The 17,611-nt window shown below is 37.4% G+C and overlaps 1 protein-coding gene across 1 annotated transcript; it reads left to right on the top strand.

Annotated features, from left to right (window-relative positions):
• Positions 1-214: 214 nt before the first annotated feature.
• Positions 215-12,145, top strand: asmt (acetylserotonin O-methyltransferase; the record flags this gene model as incomplete). Its single annotated transcript, XM_042730458.1, has 7 exons — positions 215-392; positions 1,338-1,467; positions 2,609-2,677; positions 3,128-3,246; positions 5,377-5,517; positions 6,658-6,780; positions 11,820-12,145. Coding segments are annotated over 7 exons (972 nt in total), but the record flags the coding sequence as incomplete, so codon positions are not given.
• Between the last annotated feature and the right edge of the window lie 5,466 nt (positions 12,146-17,611).

Genomic DNA, 17,611 nt, shown 5'->3' with positions numbered 1-17,611 from the left:
TGACCCATACAATGTATTGTTGGCTATTGCCACAAATATACCTGTGCTACTTACAGTATGACTGCTTTTGTGCTCCATGGTCACGAGTGTAAACAGTTGTAGATGTAGAGTTTAGTGAATGATTTTACAGTTCTTCACTGATGTTTGTGAGTCATGTGACAGTAAATCCCTTTGTGTGTGTGTGTGTGTGTGTGTGTGTGTGTCTCTGTGTGTGTGTCAGACTCTGTTCTGTGCGTGTGAGCTGGGTGTGTTTGAGCATCTGCAGGGCTCTCAGTCGTCTGCGTCTGATCTGGCTCTGGCTCTGGGCTGCAGTGAGGATGGCATCGAGCGTCTGCTGAACACCTGTGTGAGTCTGGAGCTGCTGACCGCAAACACTGACCCCCATGGAGCAGGTGACTCACTACAGCAGCTACTCCTCATAATCACATAAAGACTGTTTAGAGAAAACTAGAATGTTTGGCATATGACTGGAGAAAAAGTGAACCTGTGTTATAAAAATTACAGACTGTACATGTAAACACTATGAATTATAAATATTTCAAATGGGAAAAATATAAAAAAGAGACATATTCAATCTGTTATCAGTATTAGTTTTTTGTATTTTTATACATTTTCATTTCATTTCCAGTGCTAGTTAAGTTATTCAGTGTTAGTTAAATGAAAGAAATAAGAAATTAGCAACTTTCTGTGTATTTACCCTTAAGCCAGTGTTATTTTTATAGACTATTTTATTTCTAGTTGATATTTAATGTTTTAATATTTAATTTTAAATTCATTTTCATTTTTTAGTTTAATTTTTAGTTTTTTTGTCATCACTATTATTTTTTATTTCTATTTTTATTGTTTTAGTATCATGAAAATTAATAATGTTGCTTTTGCAACTAAAGCAAGTAGATTTTTAAAAATATATTAGTTTATTTCAATTATTTTTTATTTCATTTTCAGTAACAATAATTTAATTTCATTAATTGATTTAATTAAGGTTTTAATTTAATTTTCAAAATAATGTTGTAAATAAAGATTATTGGAGACGCTTTACACAAAAATACTATTTTAGGTTTTCTACTTGAAAATGTCGTGTTTATTTCAATGTTGCTTGCAGGTTCTTTGTAATTACTTGTGAAGTTTACTAGCAATTTCTAAGCAAAAATTTTTCTAAACCAAATGAGATACATAGAATCATACAGTAACTTACTGTAAAATTTATATCAGTATTATAATAGAAGTATTAATCAGTCACATTTACAGTGAAGTTTCTCATCTGTACTGAAAGGCTTGTTTTACAGCTGGATGTAAGTGTGTTGTGGTTAACTGTGTTTTCCCCGCATCTCGTCTAGTTCTGTACAGTAACACAGAGATGTCCAGCATGTTCCTGCTCAAGTCCAGCCCGAGGTCTCTGTGTCAGTCGATCGAGTACAGCTCCAGAACCATCTACCTGTGCTGGCATTACCTGAGCGACGCCGTCCGGTGAGATTTGAGACGCAAACATCTCTAAATGACCAAAACTCTGCTGTTAGACCTGTTTCTCACTCAATCTCCTCGTGTCTTCTGTCGTCTGATTGATAGTTTAGAATGTTTAATCCAGTAAAAGCTCTTTTACAGTAATTGTAGAAACACTTCATGTGTCTTCTTAACTGATTTTGATCAAGTAAAGGTCAAAATAACTGCAGTAATCTCTCCAGATGAAAACTTACTGGACTGAAGCATCTCAGCTTTACTTGATTCTCCATCAATCATGTTTTAGAGTCTCAAATCTGATCATCAGGATCTTTTGAGGAGCGTTTGTTTCCAGAAGCTTTACTTTCACTGTTCCTCAGCGGAGGAATGATCTTCACAAGCCTCCAGAACATCTCACATCTTCTGAGGAGCCTTTATTTCTTCATCTTTCAATCACTGCATTATATGTTTGGATCATTACATCTCATCTCACTGAGACAGATTATTGGAGGTACAGAGCACAGACTGATACTTAGATCATTTCTGACCCTGGAGTCTTAAGTGTCAGTTTTGTGAAATTGAGGTCTATACATCATCTGAAAGGTGAATAAATAATCTTTCCATTGATGTATGGTTTGTTAGGAGGACAATATTTGTCTGAGATACAACTATTTGAAAATCTGGAATCTGAGGGTGCAAAAAAATCTAAATATTGAGAAAATCACCTTTAAAGTTGTCCAAATGAAGTCCAAAGCAAAGCATATTACTAATCAAAAATTAACTTTTGATATATTTATGGTAGGAAATTTACAAAATATCTTCATGGAACATGATCTTTACTTGATATCCTAATGATTTTTGTCATAAAAGAAAAATGGATAATTTTGACTCATAAAATGTATTGTTGTCTATTGCTACAAATATATCTGTGCTACTTATGACTGCTTCTGTGCTGCAGGGTCACATTTAATGTCAGTATCTGCTGTACTGTTATAAAGAACTCCTTGATTTACATTTCATCACATCAATATCAGCATCTGCACCATATTCCTCCATATTCTCACTGCATCAGACTTTATGAGCCATCAAAGCCTGATGGATCTGTGAACAAACTCTGCATCTTGACTGATGTTTGTCAACCTTCTTCTCTCTCATGACTTCTCCTCCTCAGAGAAGGGAAGAACCAGTATGAGAAGGCTTTCGGCGTGAACTCCAAAGACCTGTTTGAAGCCATGTACAGGTGAATTTATTAATATCCCATTTCTGAGGATTAGTTTGGTTATTTTGGTGTTTCAGTTTAACTTATTTCACTTAGTTGCCAAGGCAAAAGTAGTCATTTTCATTCAGTTTAGGTTTTTGTGTAATATTTATCTTTTATTTTATTTTATTTGAGTAAAGAAAAAGGTAACACTTTATTTTAAGGTGTCCTTGTTATGCACGTTACATTTGTTTACTATAACAATAACAATTAATCAAGTATAATTATATACAAGTAATCCTAAACCAAACCCTAATCCTAACCATATAGTAAGTACATGTAGTTAATTAATATTACTCAGTATAATTACACTGAAACAAGGACACCTTAAAATAAAGTGTAAGCAATAAATAAATAAATAAATAGTAATAGTTTTAGTGTTAGTTAACAATAAAATCCCTGCACTAGAAGTGTGTGTGTGTGTGTGTTCAGGTCTGATGAGGAGATGGTGAAGTTCATGCACCTGATGAACTCTATCTGGAACATCTGCGGCCGTGATGTGATCACAGCGTTCGATCTGTCGCCGTTCAGATGCATCTGTGATCTCGGAGGTAAAACACTTAGGAAACTAAGACATGTGACTGCAATCAGGAGCTTGCAGACAGATTTGAGAATGAATGGGAAAAGAACCACAAGATGGAGCTGATGCTTCAAAAAAAGAAGCTCCATTAAGACACAGAACAGCTTGTTCTCCAAACCTAACACTGATATTTATTTGTTCCACAGTTAATTACTGAGAACTGAGTAAATGCATGAACAGCAGTGACTGAGCAGGCATTAGTGTTAGATATATTAACAGTGACAGATTAATTTGTACCAAAATACTGGAGTTTGATTGAACACACAACCTTTGACATCATTGATACACGATATGAGAAATGTGTTCTTCCTTTTGCAAAGTCTATTTATGTATCTGTTATTACTTTGCATAAAAATAATCTTAACGTTAAAAGGTTTGGAGTCGATAAGATATTTGTTGTGTGTGTGTGTGTGTGTGTGTGTGTGTGTCCGTCACACTGTCTTTCCTCTGCTTCTATGAAGCGTCTTGAAAGTGTTCCCTTCAATTATTGAGAAGGCCCTCTGGTCTCTGTGGGTTTAATCGCTTCGGATCTACACTGATTTGTGTGGCCTGACGTGTTAAACAGGAGAAGCCTTGAGGGAATCATCTGTAGAGTCTGCTGTGGTTTGGACTAATGATGACGAGACATTAACATGTGGAGTGTTTGTGGAGCGCTAATGAGCCTTCAGTGAGATTGAACACGACGCAGATGACTCTCCATCAAACACACATTACTTCATCTCTGCTGTTTGACAGAACAGTCCTACAGGAATACCACACACTTAATAAACCGCTTTAAGCTGCATGTTTAAATTACTTTATTGTCACTGTACATGCAGTGTTAACTGAGAAACTACATGAAATACTTGCACTTTTAAAAATGCATTTGTCACACCGCTGGAATATTTAATGTGCCCCTATTATGGGTTATGAAAGGTTCATATTTTGGTTTTGGGAGCCCCCAACAACAGGTTGACATGCATGCAAGGTCAAAAAACCACTTTCATTGTCTATTTTTACTGCTCCAAAAGCAACACCTAGTGGCAAAGAATGAAGCTGCATTTTCATTCAGACCAACACGAAAACACCAACAAGTGGGCAGGCAATATGCTAATGTTTCATCACTTCAACATATAACGGCTTGGGATTCGTTTTAAAAATGACTCGTTTCAATGATTCAGAGTCGACTCTTTCTTTGAGAGACAATAACTTTATACATGGTGCACTTTCAGATTTAAAACTTTGCCGGATGTTTTCATTTATTTAGAGCTGTGTTACACACTGCATGAAAGGTCATTTTCAAAAATCCATAATAGGGGCACTTTAAAATCGAGATGGATTAAAGATGGATAAAACAATTAAATATGGAATAAACTTTCAAGAAATGGTGAACAGTTAAAGGAAGACAATAAAGGAATAGTTAGTTTAATGCTGGATTTGTTTCAGCTTTTGTCTTCTCCAGATGTTAACTGATGGACTGGAGTGCTGTGGATTACTTGTGGATTGTTGTGATTCTGACGGCACCCATTCACTGCAGAGCATCCATTGCTGAGACACTGATGCAATGCTACATTTCTACAAACCTGATGAAGAAACAAACTCATTCTGATCTGGGATGAACTGAGGATGAGCACATTTGCAGCAAAATGTTCATATTTGGTTAAACCAAAGATAATAATAATAATAAAAAAACCATACTTGTTTTACTGAGTTGAAGTTCCATGAAGAACCTTTCACATCAATAGGACCACTGAAGGTTCTTTATAGTGGACAAATGTTTTTTAGGTTATTAAAATGTGGCTGACACTAAGAAAAAATGGTTCATTTAGGAACTGTTCACTGAAAGGTTCCTTGGGAAACCAAAAATGTTTTTTTCTATCACAGTGCTGTGAAAACCCACATTTGTAGCCTTTCTTTTTAGAGCGAGGATGATAAATAATGACAGAATGGTAGTTTTATATGGGAGTTAATAATGTCAGGATAAAGTTTCTCCTCAAGGACAGTGTCTTGCCCTGTGTTCCCGAGGCTCCAGATGGTTGTGGAAGACGTGACTGAAGAATATTAATGTGTGGCCCGCGGTGTGAAGCTCGTGTGAAGCTTATTCTTGCTCTCCTCTGATCAGGCTGCAGCGGCGCTCTGGCCAAACAGTGTGTGTTGGCCTTCCCCGAATCCACCGTCACCATCTTTGACCTTCCCAAGGTCGTGAGAACATCCCAGCAGCACTTTGTGTCCAATCAAGATGAGCGGATCTGCTTCTGTGAAGGTACGTGTGTGTGTGTGTGTGTGTGTGTGTGTGTGTGTGTGTGAGTGCGCGCTTAGGGGAATCATACCATTGAAGGGTTAGGAGTTATTGTTCTGTTCTGGATTGATTCATCACGTTCGCTGAGGTTAATGTCATGCCGGTGCTGCATTTGCCTCTTTATGATGGTTGTATTCAGGGTTGCCAGATCGGGTCGACCATTCCCAACCCAAAATCTCTCCAAAATCCACCCAAAACATTCACTGCCAAAAGAAAGTGATATAAATCTAGCCAATCCAGAACTGACACCAAAATGTATCCAGACTCATTTTAATCCATATAATCAAATATATAACTATATAACTCAAATTCCACCCAATCTGGCAACACAGCTTGTATTATCTTTTTAAAAGAACATCAGTCATTATTTACATTGTTTCAAACCTTTCCTGGAACACAAAAGCAGAAATTCTGAAGAATCTTCATGCAGCTTTTAAGTTCATAGTTCACAGCTGTCATGATCCAGAAAGGAGCAAAGAATCCCATAAAGCATCATAAAAGTTATTCATTCCATACAGAAATGTACAGTATATTACATTTCCAAAATTCAGTCAAAGTGGATGATGTAATAATCTTGTGTTATGAGCTCAGTGTAAAGTCTCTGTTACTTTTGTATCATTGATATACTTTTATAGATTTTGTTAATATTTTGAATTAGATTTTATTTTTTATAGTTTCTGTATTTTAATTTTAGGTAAAGTTTTTATAATTTTGCTCTGAGTTTTTGTCTTTTTTCTTCTTTTTTAATTTTTTTATTTTGGTTAATGATTTCGTTACAATTTTTGTTTTTATTTTTGTTGTTTTTGTATTATTTATTTTTTGTGCATTTTTGTTGTTGTTGTTTAGTTTGTTTTTCACCAGAAGTTGCAGTTATGAAATTTAGATATTTATTTTCCCAAAAATGAAACCTATGCACAGATTAATCCTTGACAATAATATCAATGCTGTCAGTCAGTGTGAGTCTTGCATGAAAATGATTTGACATTCTAATGATATGTTTGATAATTGTGATTCATGAGTGTTTCTTGCTTTGTCTGAACAGTGATGCATCAGTAGATTGTTTGTTCCTGTATGTGTGTGTGTGTGTGTGTGTGTGTGTGGCAGGAGACTTCTTTAAGGACGAGCTCCCGCAGGCCGATCTCTACATTCTGGCCCGGATTCTGCATGACTGGACTGACCAGCGGAGTGTGGAGCTGCTGGCCAAGATTTACCAGTCCTGTAGACCAGGTACAAACAAACAACCACACATACACACACACACACACACACACACACACACACACACACAGTACAGAGAACCCAGCGGATATTATTCTTCATTCTTTCCAAAGTGGAACAGATTTTTGATATTTGCTCCTGTAGAGACACAAGTATAATTGCTAAATTTCTGGTGGAGAACTTAACTGCTCATAATCCTAAGAGCTCAGAGGGGCCATTTAATTCCATAAATCATTGCAAATTATGTAACTGAATCTCAAATGACTGACATACAGTACTGGTTTGACATAAATTAAGATTTTAAATGTTTCTGAAAGAAGTATCTTCTGCTCAGCAGTGCTGCATTTATTAAAATGTAAAAATATATCAAATATAAAAATACAGTACAAATTGTAAAATATTTTTTACAATATAAAATAGCTGTTTTCTATGTGAATATCTGTCAAACAGCTGTATTTTCAGCATCATGACTCCAGTCTTCAGTGTCACATGATCTTCAGAAATCATTCTAATATACTGATCTGCTGCTCAAGAAACATTTCTGATTATTATCAATGTTGAGAACAGTCGTGCTGCCCAATATTTCTGTGGAAACCGTGATACATTTTATTTTTCAGGATTCTTTGAAATAGAAATCTTTTTGTAAATCTCATCAAGAAATATTTGTAAATACTCATTAGAAATCTTTACTCTCACCAATGTATATATATAAAATAATAAAAAATCAAATAAAAATAAAAAACAAAAAAAAAAATAAAAAATCTTAAAATCATGATAAAATAATAAAAAGTCTTATAATTGTTTAACTCAATAATTCAGTTACTAAATTGGCAAAGCATCATGGGATGAGTAGTTCATTGGCTCATTAATAATGTAAAGGACACAGTCATGCATGTTTATTTTCTTTTTATTGCATTAGATCATTAGTCATATTGTAATTCATCTGTAGGTGTTAGTTTAGCTCAGATCAGAAATGAATATACTGAAGAAATTCTGTGCAAGAAATGAACAGCAGAAATGAGTCTAGAGCAAAGGCTGCTGGGAAAGTGTCTGTTCACTGTTATACACACCTGTTCAGCTGCTGAGAAGGTGTGAGAGGCTAAAGCACAGTGTGTGTGTGTGTGTGTGTGTGTGTGTGTGTGTGTGTGCTGCTTCTTGACTCTATAAAAAAGACGAGCGAACTAAACACTCATCACAAACTCGGGCCTAGTTCTGCTAAACTACAGCACAAACCACCAGAAGCTCATTATATAATTCATCCACTCACAACAATAGGAGGCTCTCTTTCACCTCAAATTCACCCTCTTAAAGGTACAGTTCACTCGAATGTGTGCCGTCACTGACTGAAAGAATGACAGAATTTAGATTTTCTGCTGAATTATTCTGTTTAATCACACATTCAGCCTGTTAAATATGAAACAAGCCAACAGAAGTGATCATAAATGATACATGATGATACTGCGTCGCTTGGTTTATGAATGTGTCATCTGAGGATGAAAGTTCATGAAGGATTTGTGTGCATGTGTGTGTACTTAACCATATAGAAATTAGTTAAACATGACAAAATCTCCTTTTTACCATTTGCAAAAATGGTATGAAAAATAAATAAATAAATAAATTCATTAATTAATTTAAACATCTAAATATTTTAGGAAGTATACTCCTTGCACAGGAAATAAAATAAGTAAAAATAAAAAGAATGTCTTGGTTATGTTCGTTACCCTCATTCCCTGATGGAGGGAATGGAGCCATTATGTCGTGACAACATAGTGGGTTCAGTTGGGAGCCCCAATCCTCTCTGTCTTTCAGAGAAAATGCCAATGAAATTTGGCTAGTGGATTTTGCATACCTGAGCCACTCTCCTTGAATACAGGTATAAATAGGCATCCACTCTTCGGGTTTTATGCTGAGGAGCCGAGAACTTGTCCTGGCAACCAGCGCTGGTTCGAGGTTGTGCGCATGGTGTCATAACGTCTCTCTATCTGTCGTCAGGGAACGAGGGTTAAACATTCAACCTAAACGTCCCCTATCTGTCCGTCACTATGAGTTATGTCGTGGTGACATGTAAAGCACCACAACCCGAACCCCGTCACAGCCCTGTAGCGCTGCAAATGTTGGCAAGTGACTGCATGTCAGACAAATGCTACACAAAGATTGTAACCTTACCAACGCCCCAGCACAAATTTGTGACTGCTCAGCCCCCTGTTGGAGACATCCTTCCCTTTTTGCTGACCTCCGTAGCAGACAAAGAGCTGCTCAGAGCTTCGTGAAAGGGTGTGGTGGGAACCTTGGTCATGTATCGAGGCTGGGGTCTCAGGACAATGTGAAAGTAGGCCAGCCCGAGCTGGAACTTGAGCTCAGTTCAGAGGCTCAAAGGGATCCCTCTGAAGGCCAGCCAGGACACTAGAGAGATCCCAGGAGGGCATAAGAGGTGACCTATGAGGATCTAACCTTCTGGCACCCCTCAAGAACCTGATGATGAGATTTTTCTTCCCCAGGGTCAGGCTGAAGGGAAGACCATTGCCTTTCTTGTGCACGATGAAGTAAGGGCTGTAAAACCCTGATTTCATCTCAGCTGGAGGGTGCATCCTTCGCCAGTAGGACAGCAATCTCGTATCGCAGGACAGGGGCATCTCGGACTGCCACCGAAGTCTGCCACCGAAGTCTCGAGAATGCCACTGAACCTGGGAGGTCGCTTGGTGAACTGAATCATGTAGCTGAGTCGAACAGCGGAACGGGTTGGGCAGTGCAAGCCATGCCTCCAAACTCCGTACAAGTGGCACCAAAAAGACAATCGATGCACCCGCGGTGGTGGAGCGGTGGGACGTCATGCTGGATGGCACAGAAGGAATCGTGTCCTGGCTTATCACAGCAGGACTTCCTGTGTCCTCAGAGGGACTGGCCAGAGATGCTTGGAGTGGCAACGCGTTCCCGAGCCGCGATCTCTTTGGTGCTGCCGATAGGGGCCATTGTGGGGGCGAGAGTGAGGAGGCAGCACATCGCTCACTGTCAGCCCACATGCCTGATAGCCTAGAGGAAAAGGAAACTGCTCTTTTTCAAGAATATGGGTCTGTTGGACCAGCGGCCGAAAAGAAAAAACACAAAACACAGGATTCTCCACCTGGCCCTCCTCCGGGGGAAGGAGTGGCACTGTCCTCACCATCTTCTGAGAAAGAGCAGCTTCCCACATCTCCTGGTTGCCCATGTCAGGGCTGCTTTATCATCTTTCTAGAGGACTTAGGGGCCAGCTGGCACACAAGGGGCGCCACAGTCCTGAGAGAGGTTTGTCGCGTTGGCCTTGACACTGTCTCAGCATGGAGCAGAGGTGCTCAGGAAAACACAGGGGGGTGCCCTCGGCGACGGGCAGACTGAGGTGGGGCCTGTGACAGAACAGTAGCAGACGGAGGATCATGTCGGAGCAGGATGTGCTGGATTGCCTCAGTCTGTTTCTGTACTGCTGAGAACTACTGGGCAAAGTCCTCGACAATGTTGCCAAACAGGCCAACCTGTGAGATGAGAGCATCAGGAAAACTCTCTTAAAGTCAGAGAGGTTTGGGGCTCCCAAGTGAACCCCCATGTCGTCTCTTAGTGACCGACAGATAGGAAACTTTTTTTCTCACAATTTACTGCAATAAAGACTCGCTATTACTTTTTTTTTTTTTACAATCCTGTGCCAGAAACAGGCTTCCTTAGTATGTAAAAACAATAGAGGTCTATGCAACACTCCCATTTATTTAAGGTAGCTGTGTGTGGGAGCCAAATGTCTTCATTTGTATAGAGAAACATCATGACAACCAATAAATGAGGATATTTTATGTGTCCTTACTAGTTAAAAAAGCTCATAATTCAGCCAAATCATATTTGTGTTTAAATCCAGTGTTCTGCACAGGTTTCTGTGAGGGTTTGTTTAGGGGTCGTGTCATTAGAACATGTCATTAGCCTGATACGGAGTCTATGAGATGAGCTCAATAGTGTGTGTGTGTGTGTGTGTGTGTGTGTGTGTGTGTGTGTGCAGGTGGAGGTGTGCTGCTGGCTATAGCTCTGGTGTATGAGGATAACAGTGTGTGTGTGTGTGTGTGTGTGCGTGCGCTGCTGGTTGAAGCTCTGCTGTATGAGGATAACAGTGTGTGTGTGTGCAGGTGGAGGTGTGCTGCTGGTGGAGGCTCTGCTGTATGAGGATAACAGTGTGTGTGTGTGTGTGAGTGTGTGTGTGTGTGTGTGTGTGTGTGTGTGCGCAGGTGGAGGTGTGCTGCTGGCTATAGCTCTGGTGTATGAGGATAACAGTGTGTGTGTGTGTGTGTGTGTGTGTGTGTGCGTGCGATGCTGCTGGTTGAAGCTTCTGGTGTGTGAGGATAACAGTATGTGTGTGTGTGCAGGTGGAGGTGTGCTGATGGTGGAAGCTCTGCTGTATGAGGATAACAGTGTGTGTGTGTGCTGGAGGTGGTGTGCTGCTGGTGGAGGCTCTGCTGTATGAGGATAACAGTGTGTGGTGTGTGTGTGTGTGTGTGTGTGTGTGTGTGTGTGTGTGCAGGTGGAGGTGTGCTGCTGGTGGAGGCTCTGCTGTATGAGGATAACAGTGTGTGTGTCTGTGTGTGTGTGTGTGTGTGTGTGTCTGTGCAGGTGGAGGTGTGCTGCTGGTGGAGGCTCTGCTGTATGAGGATAACAGTGTGTGTGTCTGTGTGTGTGTGTGTGTGTGTGTCTGTGTGTGTGTGTGTGTGTGTGTGTGTGTGTGTGTGTGTGTGTTGTGTGTGTGCAGGTGGAGGTGTGCTGGCTGGTGGAGGCTCTGCTGTATGAGGATAACAGTGTGTGTGTCTGTGTGTGTGTGTGTGTCTGTGCAGGTGGAGGTGTGCTGCTGGTGGAGGCTCGTGTGTGTGAGGATAAACAGTGTGTGTGTGTGTGTGTGTGTGCAGGTGGAGGTGTGCTGCTGGTGGAGGCTCTGCTGTATGAGGATAACAGTGTGTGTGTGTGTGTGTGTGCAGGTGGAGGTGTGCTGCTGGTGGAGGCTCTGCTGTATGAGGATAACAGTGTGTGTGTGTGTGTGTGTGCAGGTGGAGGTGTGCTGCTGGTGGAGGCTCTGCTGTATGAGGATAACAGCGGTCCTCTGACGGCGCAGCTCTACTCTCTGAACATGCTGGTGCAGACGGAGGGTCGTGAGCGCAAGGCTTCAGATTACAGTCGTCTGCTGAGCGCTGCTGGATTCACACACATCCAGATCCACAACACCGGCAAGATATACGACGCCATCCTGGCCCACAAATAAACACACCATGTGTCATGAAGCTGAAATGTTTTTTACCTCCGTCTGTTTTCAGGCTTTAACAGATGAGTGACTTCATTTACCGTGTTGTACATTGTTCAGGTTGTTCATGTAAGAGATCTTAGATAAGTACATTTTACAAAATAATACAATTTAAGTTTTCCCATTTCAAATTTAAATTAAAAAAAAAAATTATTACTAAGACAACACTTTGAAAGTAATTGTGAAATTTACTAGCTGCCATTTCTTTGTAAGTAATTGTGAAATTTACTAGCAAAAAATTTAAATAATTTCTACACCAATTATTTTTCCAGCAGTATCCTGAACTTTGCGACCTCAATTTAGAACAATTTGAATCTCACAACCTGAAATCCACAAACTGAATAATAAAACCCAGATTTGAAGGATGTGAATTCATCAAAAAAAAAAAAAAAAAAAAAAATTCAGATACAGTCAATCCAAAATTTATTCGGACACCTTCAGCATTTCTCACATTATATCACAGTTTATTCGTTATAGTTTAGAAAATGGTAATAAAATATGAGAAGAGCTCAGAGTTAAACTGTGTCAGAACAAATTCATCTTGATAATGTTAGATAACTTGTTCAGTCTGTGGTGTAAAAAGATCACACTAGCAATTAAAGAAAACACTTAAGCAAAACATGGTCAGGTCAAAGTGTCTGAATCATTATTGGTCCCAAATTTTACTAGTAGTCCACTGTATGAAGAATTTTTGGGTATAATCTGTCACAGTTTACTGTATTTTGCTATCTTCACTTACATAAATTAATTAAAGTGTCCTGCACCCACTAGTTAATAATAATAATAATAATAATAATAATAATAATAATAATAATAATAATAATAATAATAATAATAATAAATCCAAAATTAAATCTGGTGTCTGAATAATTTTTGGTTTGACTGTAATTAAAATTAACAGGAAAAAAATCAATTTATTTTTAAGATCATGATTTTTTAAATTAATTAATTTTTTACTATTAACGAATTGTTTATAATCATGATTTATTTATCTTTATTTGATTTTTTTTAGCTTGAATTTAGCATCTTAAATACTGAGGGCTGAATTTCATTAACCTGAAATCCACTAATTGAAAAATAAAAACCTTACTTTCACAACCCATATTTCAAGAAGGTGAATTTATACAAAATATTTTTAAAATATTTAAAATGAACAGGGGGAAAAAATAAAAACAAATCAATAACATCATATTTCACTTTTTTTTTGCAAGACCATGAATTTAATGTATTTTCATTTTTAACATTTAACATTTATTTAGCTTAATCTGAATTCTTTTTTCTTTTTTTTTGCTGAAATATATTTTGAAAAATATTCACCATATAGTTTTAGTTTGTGTGTTGGATTGTTTATTACAATATTAGTACAATGTTTGAGGTATTGTTTTTAATCATAATTGATGTATGTTGTGTAGAATCTGTGTGCTGTAACATGAATTCAGTTATAAAAAGTGCTTGATATGAATAAATGTGTGAGGAATGTTCTTCTTGTGGGCAGCGTATTAAAAAAAGGAAAGAAAACAAGTGTCTTTTGATGAAATAACAGCCGTCCATCTGCATCACATGAGAGTCATGATGTGTGTCCGCAGGGAAGGAATCAGACGCTGTTTGTGACCCGCTTTTTTATCTGCTGGATTTCATATCATCATATCATACGCTGATGTCCCTCACAGTTCAGAAAGAACTCTTTGTCTGCTCAGAATTCAGTTTTATAAATGACACCGTAACACTGAACTGGAGTTTTGTCAATATTCTGGCAAAAATAAAAAAAAAATCCCACTAAGTTATGACAATGTTATTTCTGAATGTTCTCAGAACATTTAAATGATCAAAGGCATGGTTTCATGATCATGTGAATGTCAAGGGAACGTTCCGTTGTATCATTTTTAAACATTATGAGAATGTTACTTTTGAATGTTCTCTGAATGTTCTGAAACTAGGAGCAACATTTAAAAAATCTTAGATGAACATTCAACTGAAATGTTTTACAATGTTTTTATTTTATCTTTTTAGTTTACATTTCGAGAACATTATTGAAGACAACAAACATTTATTTTAGTTCCTGAAAGAACATTTGTTTGACTGATTTAAAAAATAATAATAATAATATTTAGCATTAGCTCTTATTTTTATATTTTAAGTTTATTTTTAGTTTCATTTTTAGACAATTTGTTTTGTGTTTTTGTTGTTGTTATTATTTTAAAGTTTCTTTTTATGCAGAGCGTTGTGAGAATGTTCCCTGTACTAGATGAATGATGGCAGGAATCATTCTGTCTAGTCTCACATCTAAAACCTATAAATAAACAATGCACTGTTTTAAATGTGTTTTAGTGAATTTGAAATAAATATTGTGTTCATTTAAATCCTGATGTTTAATACACTAAATTATTATTTATTAGTGAGTCTGCTCTCTAGATATGGGAGTCAGAATTTGTGTTTTGTCAAAGAGAAATGTTACAAATGTAAAGTAAAGCAGGAATGAATGTCAAGCAGACGTATATCTTCTGAAGCAGTGAATGTTTCTCTACATTTTCTGCTTTAATACTGCATGAATTGACACACATCTAGAATTACAGCAGAAATGTGTGTGCTGTGTGTAAACTATATATCATCCATATTTATACTTCATAACACTCTTTGTGAAGTGTAAAATTCATCAGAATTCATTGTTTCAGTTACAGTGATTGACATATAGACAGACTCTCATACCCTTTAATCATGTGACTGTTTGGTCACATGGTCAGATGTTCGGGATCTCAAGATGCTCCTTGGAACATCTCAAATCACACATCTAGAATGCTGAAAATTTAATATTGACTTAATTGAATATTTATTCACTTAAATGGCACAGATATCAACCAATGCTAATCATCTCAATATGGCCAAATGGTAGCTGATAAAAAAAAAAAATGACATCATTATCACATGGCACAGCTGATTGGTTCTCTCCTGTATTGGTAGCCAATGAGCTTGCTGCTCAACATTCAAATATGACTAGAAATATGCTGTAGTAGTGCAGCTTGCTTCAGAACAGCGAATTCAAAATCTAAGATAAGTGAACGCTCTTCTAATCCATATCTTTGTGTGTATTGCGTGGTCTGACTAATTGAATTCTAAAACGAGCAACCATAATCAAGTTTAACAAAGTGTCATGTTAGCAGTTTGCGTTGTATGCAGCATATTAGCAGCAGCATTTAGCATCTGTGTTCATACAGCTGGAGCAAAATGCAATTTAGAGCATGTAATCGTTCTAAGGACACGCCAATAATAATGGACATGAAACAGGTTAAATGAAATAAGCATTCTAGTATATGCATTTCAACGGGGTTCGCCATATACATCGGCGATTATTCGAGTGTTCACGTTCGTTATTTCTAAGGTTGATGTTTTCATTGTGATGAGTGTATGGTTGATTTCAGCTGCACGCAGCGTCAGAAGCACATGCTTATTGCAGTCATATCAATAGGCTTATTTGACCGCAAAGATTGGCTGCTGCATGATAAAGCAATGTATTCTGGCTCGTAAGAAAAACACACATTGGCTGTATGACACTTCCACTTCATTGAACAAATATGAATTAACAAGTTGTTATGCTGCCACTGGGACAGATGAAGTGGAGAAAGTAACAGCAGTAATCAAATTACTAAATTATGATATTTGCTCAGGTGGGTGCTGGGGTCTTATCTATGGGATTGCAACATATATCCATTTTGTTTATTAAACATCATGCATAGTGCCAGTCGGCGTGGTAGCCCAGGCTCACATAGTCATAGGCCACTAGCGTTAAGCCAGTCGGCATGTTAGCCCAGGCAAACCTAGATAGCAATACATGTGGCTCTTGGGAGCAGCAGCACTACATATGTCTTGGCGGTAGATCTGCTTGTTGGGGGGTGTTTTGTTCTTGTTTTGGCTTGTATTGTTCCTTCTATGTCTCCTGCTTTGTGGGGGTTATTTCATGTATGTTATATTTGCAGCAGCAATATTTCTTACATGCTCACAGCAGCATGTTATGGATGTATTGGCAGTAGCAAGTCTCGGCTCTTCTGCTTGAGCTTTGCATAAAGACCCCATGACCCCAGATATTCCCTGCTGTGTTAGTGATGCCAGGCTGAAGATTAAGCCTGATTTACACTTCTAACAGGATTCAGAGAGAGAAGCTCAACGCACACTCACTCACTAGTGCACACTGCATACTGACTAGTACTGTGTGAAACACCTTTGTTTAATCTACCTCGCATGATAAATTCAATGAGTTTATTTCAAATGAATCTGCAGTTGATTTCTTTCTCCTACATTACATGGAGATTTTTTTTTTTTTCTGAAATTTTCTCATGTTTATATTGAGAGGAATAGCTAACAAAAATATGCTGTATTAAAGTTATGAAAACCTTATTTCTGAATGTTTTTTTTTTTTTTTTTTTTCCCCAATTTATTTTTAATGCAACGACAATGTTTCTACTTAGTTATGTGAATGTTAGAGAAACATTCCATTCTATCATTTTGTTACAAAAATTTTATATTTGAATGGTCTCTCAACGTTAAAAAAACTATATTTTTATGTGTAGAAGTTGTTTATTATTGAATTTGTGAAGTTACTGAAAAAATCATTTTTGAAAACCGTTGTGTGAAAACTGTATTAAAATTGTTTTTTTTTTTTTTTTTTTTTTTTTAAATCTCAAAACATCAGTTTTTACATTTGGAAAACATTACGAAAATATTACATTTGAATATTCACCCATTATTTATTTATTTATATATATATATAAAATATATTATGAACATTAAAGGAACATTTCATTAATTTTAAACCATTTAAAACCAATTTTTTTTTTTTACACTTTTTTTTTCATATTTCGAGCATTTCTTCTTGGTTTTGCGAAAGTTAGAGGAACATTCTATTCTATCATTTGGAAACGTTATGAGAACGTTACATCTGAATGTTCTGTCAACCTATAAGCCCCTCCTTTTTATGTTTAAACAGATTCTTCTCAACATAACAAGAACATGTATCAAATATTAATAAAGTTATCAGAACATTCTATAAACATTATTTTAGGAATGTTTTGTTCTAACATTCACATAACCTTTAAAAATAATTCTGGAAAGTTATGGGAATGTTCGTAACATCTCAACACATGTCTCAAAGTGTGCTCAGATTTGATAAAGAATCAAAGGTCAAAGATCTGAATTTCTCATCAACATCAAATGATCTGAGCTGCTCTTGCATTACATTTATAGCATTTGAATCTTATTTTATGACAGCTATTCACTCATTCAGGTCTGTTTGTATTTCTTCTAGAGATTGAGTGAGAAACATCAGGTGACTTGCGTTGGGTGTGGCAGAATTGTCCTCGGGGTTTATTCTGAGGAAGTCACACACTTTTAGTTCTCTGGTATAAATGATTCAGAGTTTCTGTTACCTTGAACTTCCTGATCCACGTGAAACAGAGGAAACCGAGCAGGTTTGTAAATAAATGATTCACTGTTCCAGCGGCTCTGAGCACAGAAACACCGGTACAGTAGATCCACAGAATAATTAGATCA

This window comes from Cyprinus carpio, chromosome B9 (assembly GCF_018340385.1).
Source record: "Cyprinus carpio isolate SPL01 chromosome B9, ASM1834038v1, whole genome shotgun sequence".
Classification (NCBI taxonomy): domain Eukaryota; kingdom Metazoa; phylum Chordata; class Actinopteri; order Cypriniformes; family Cyprinidae; genus Cyprinus; species Cyprinus carpio.
Note: the sequence above shows the minus strand (reverse complement) of the source record. Positions and strands in the feature narration are given on the sequence as shown.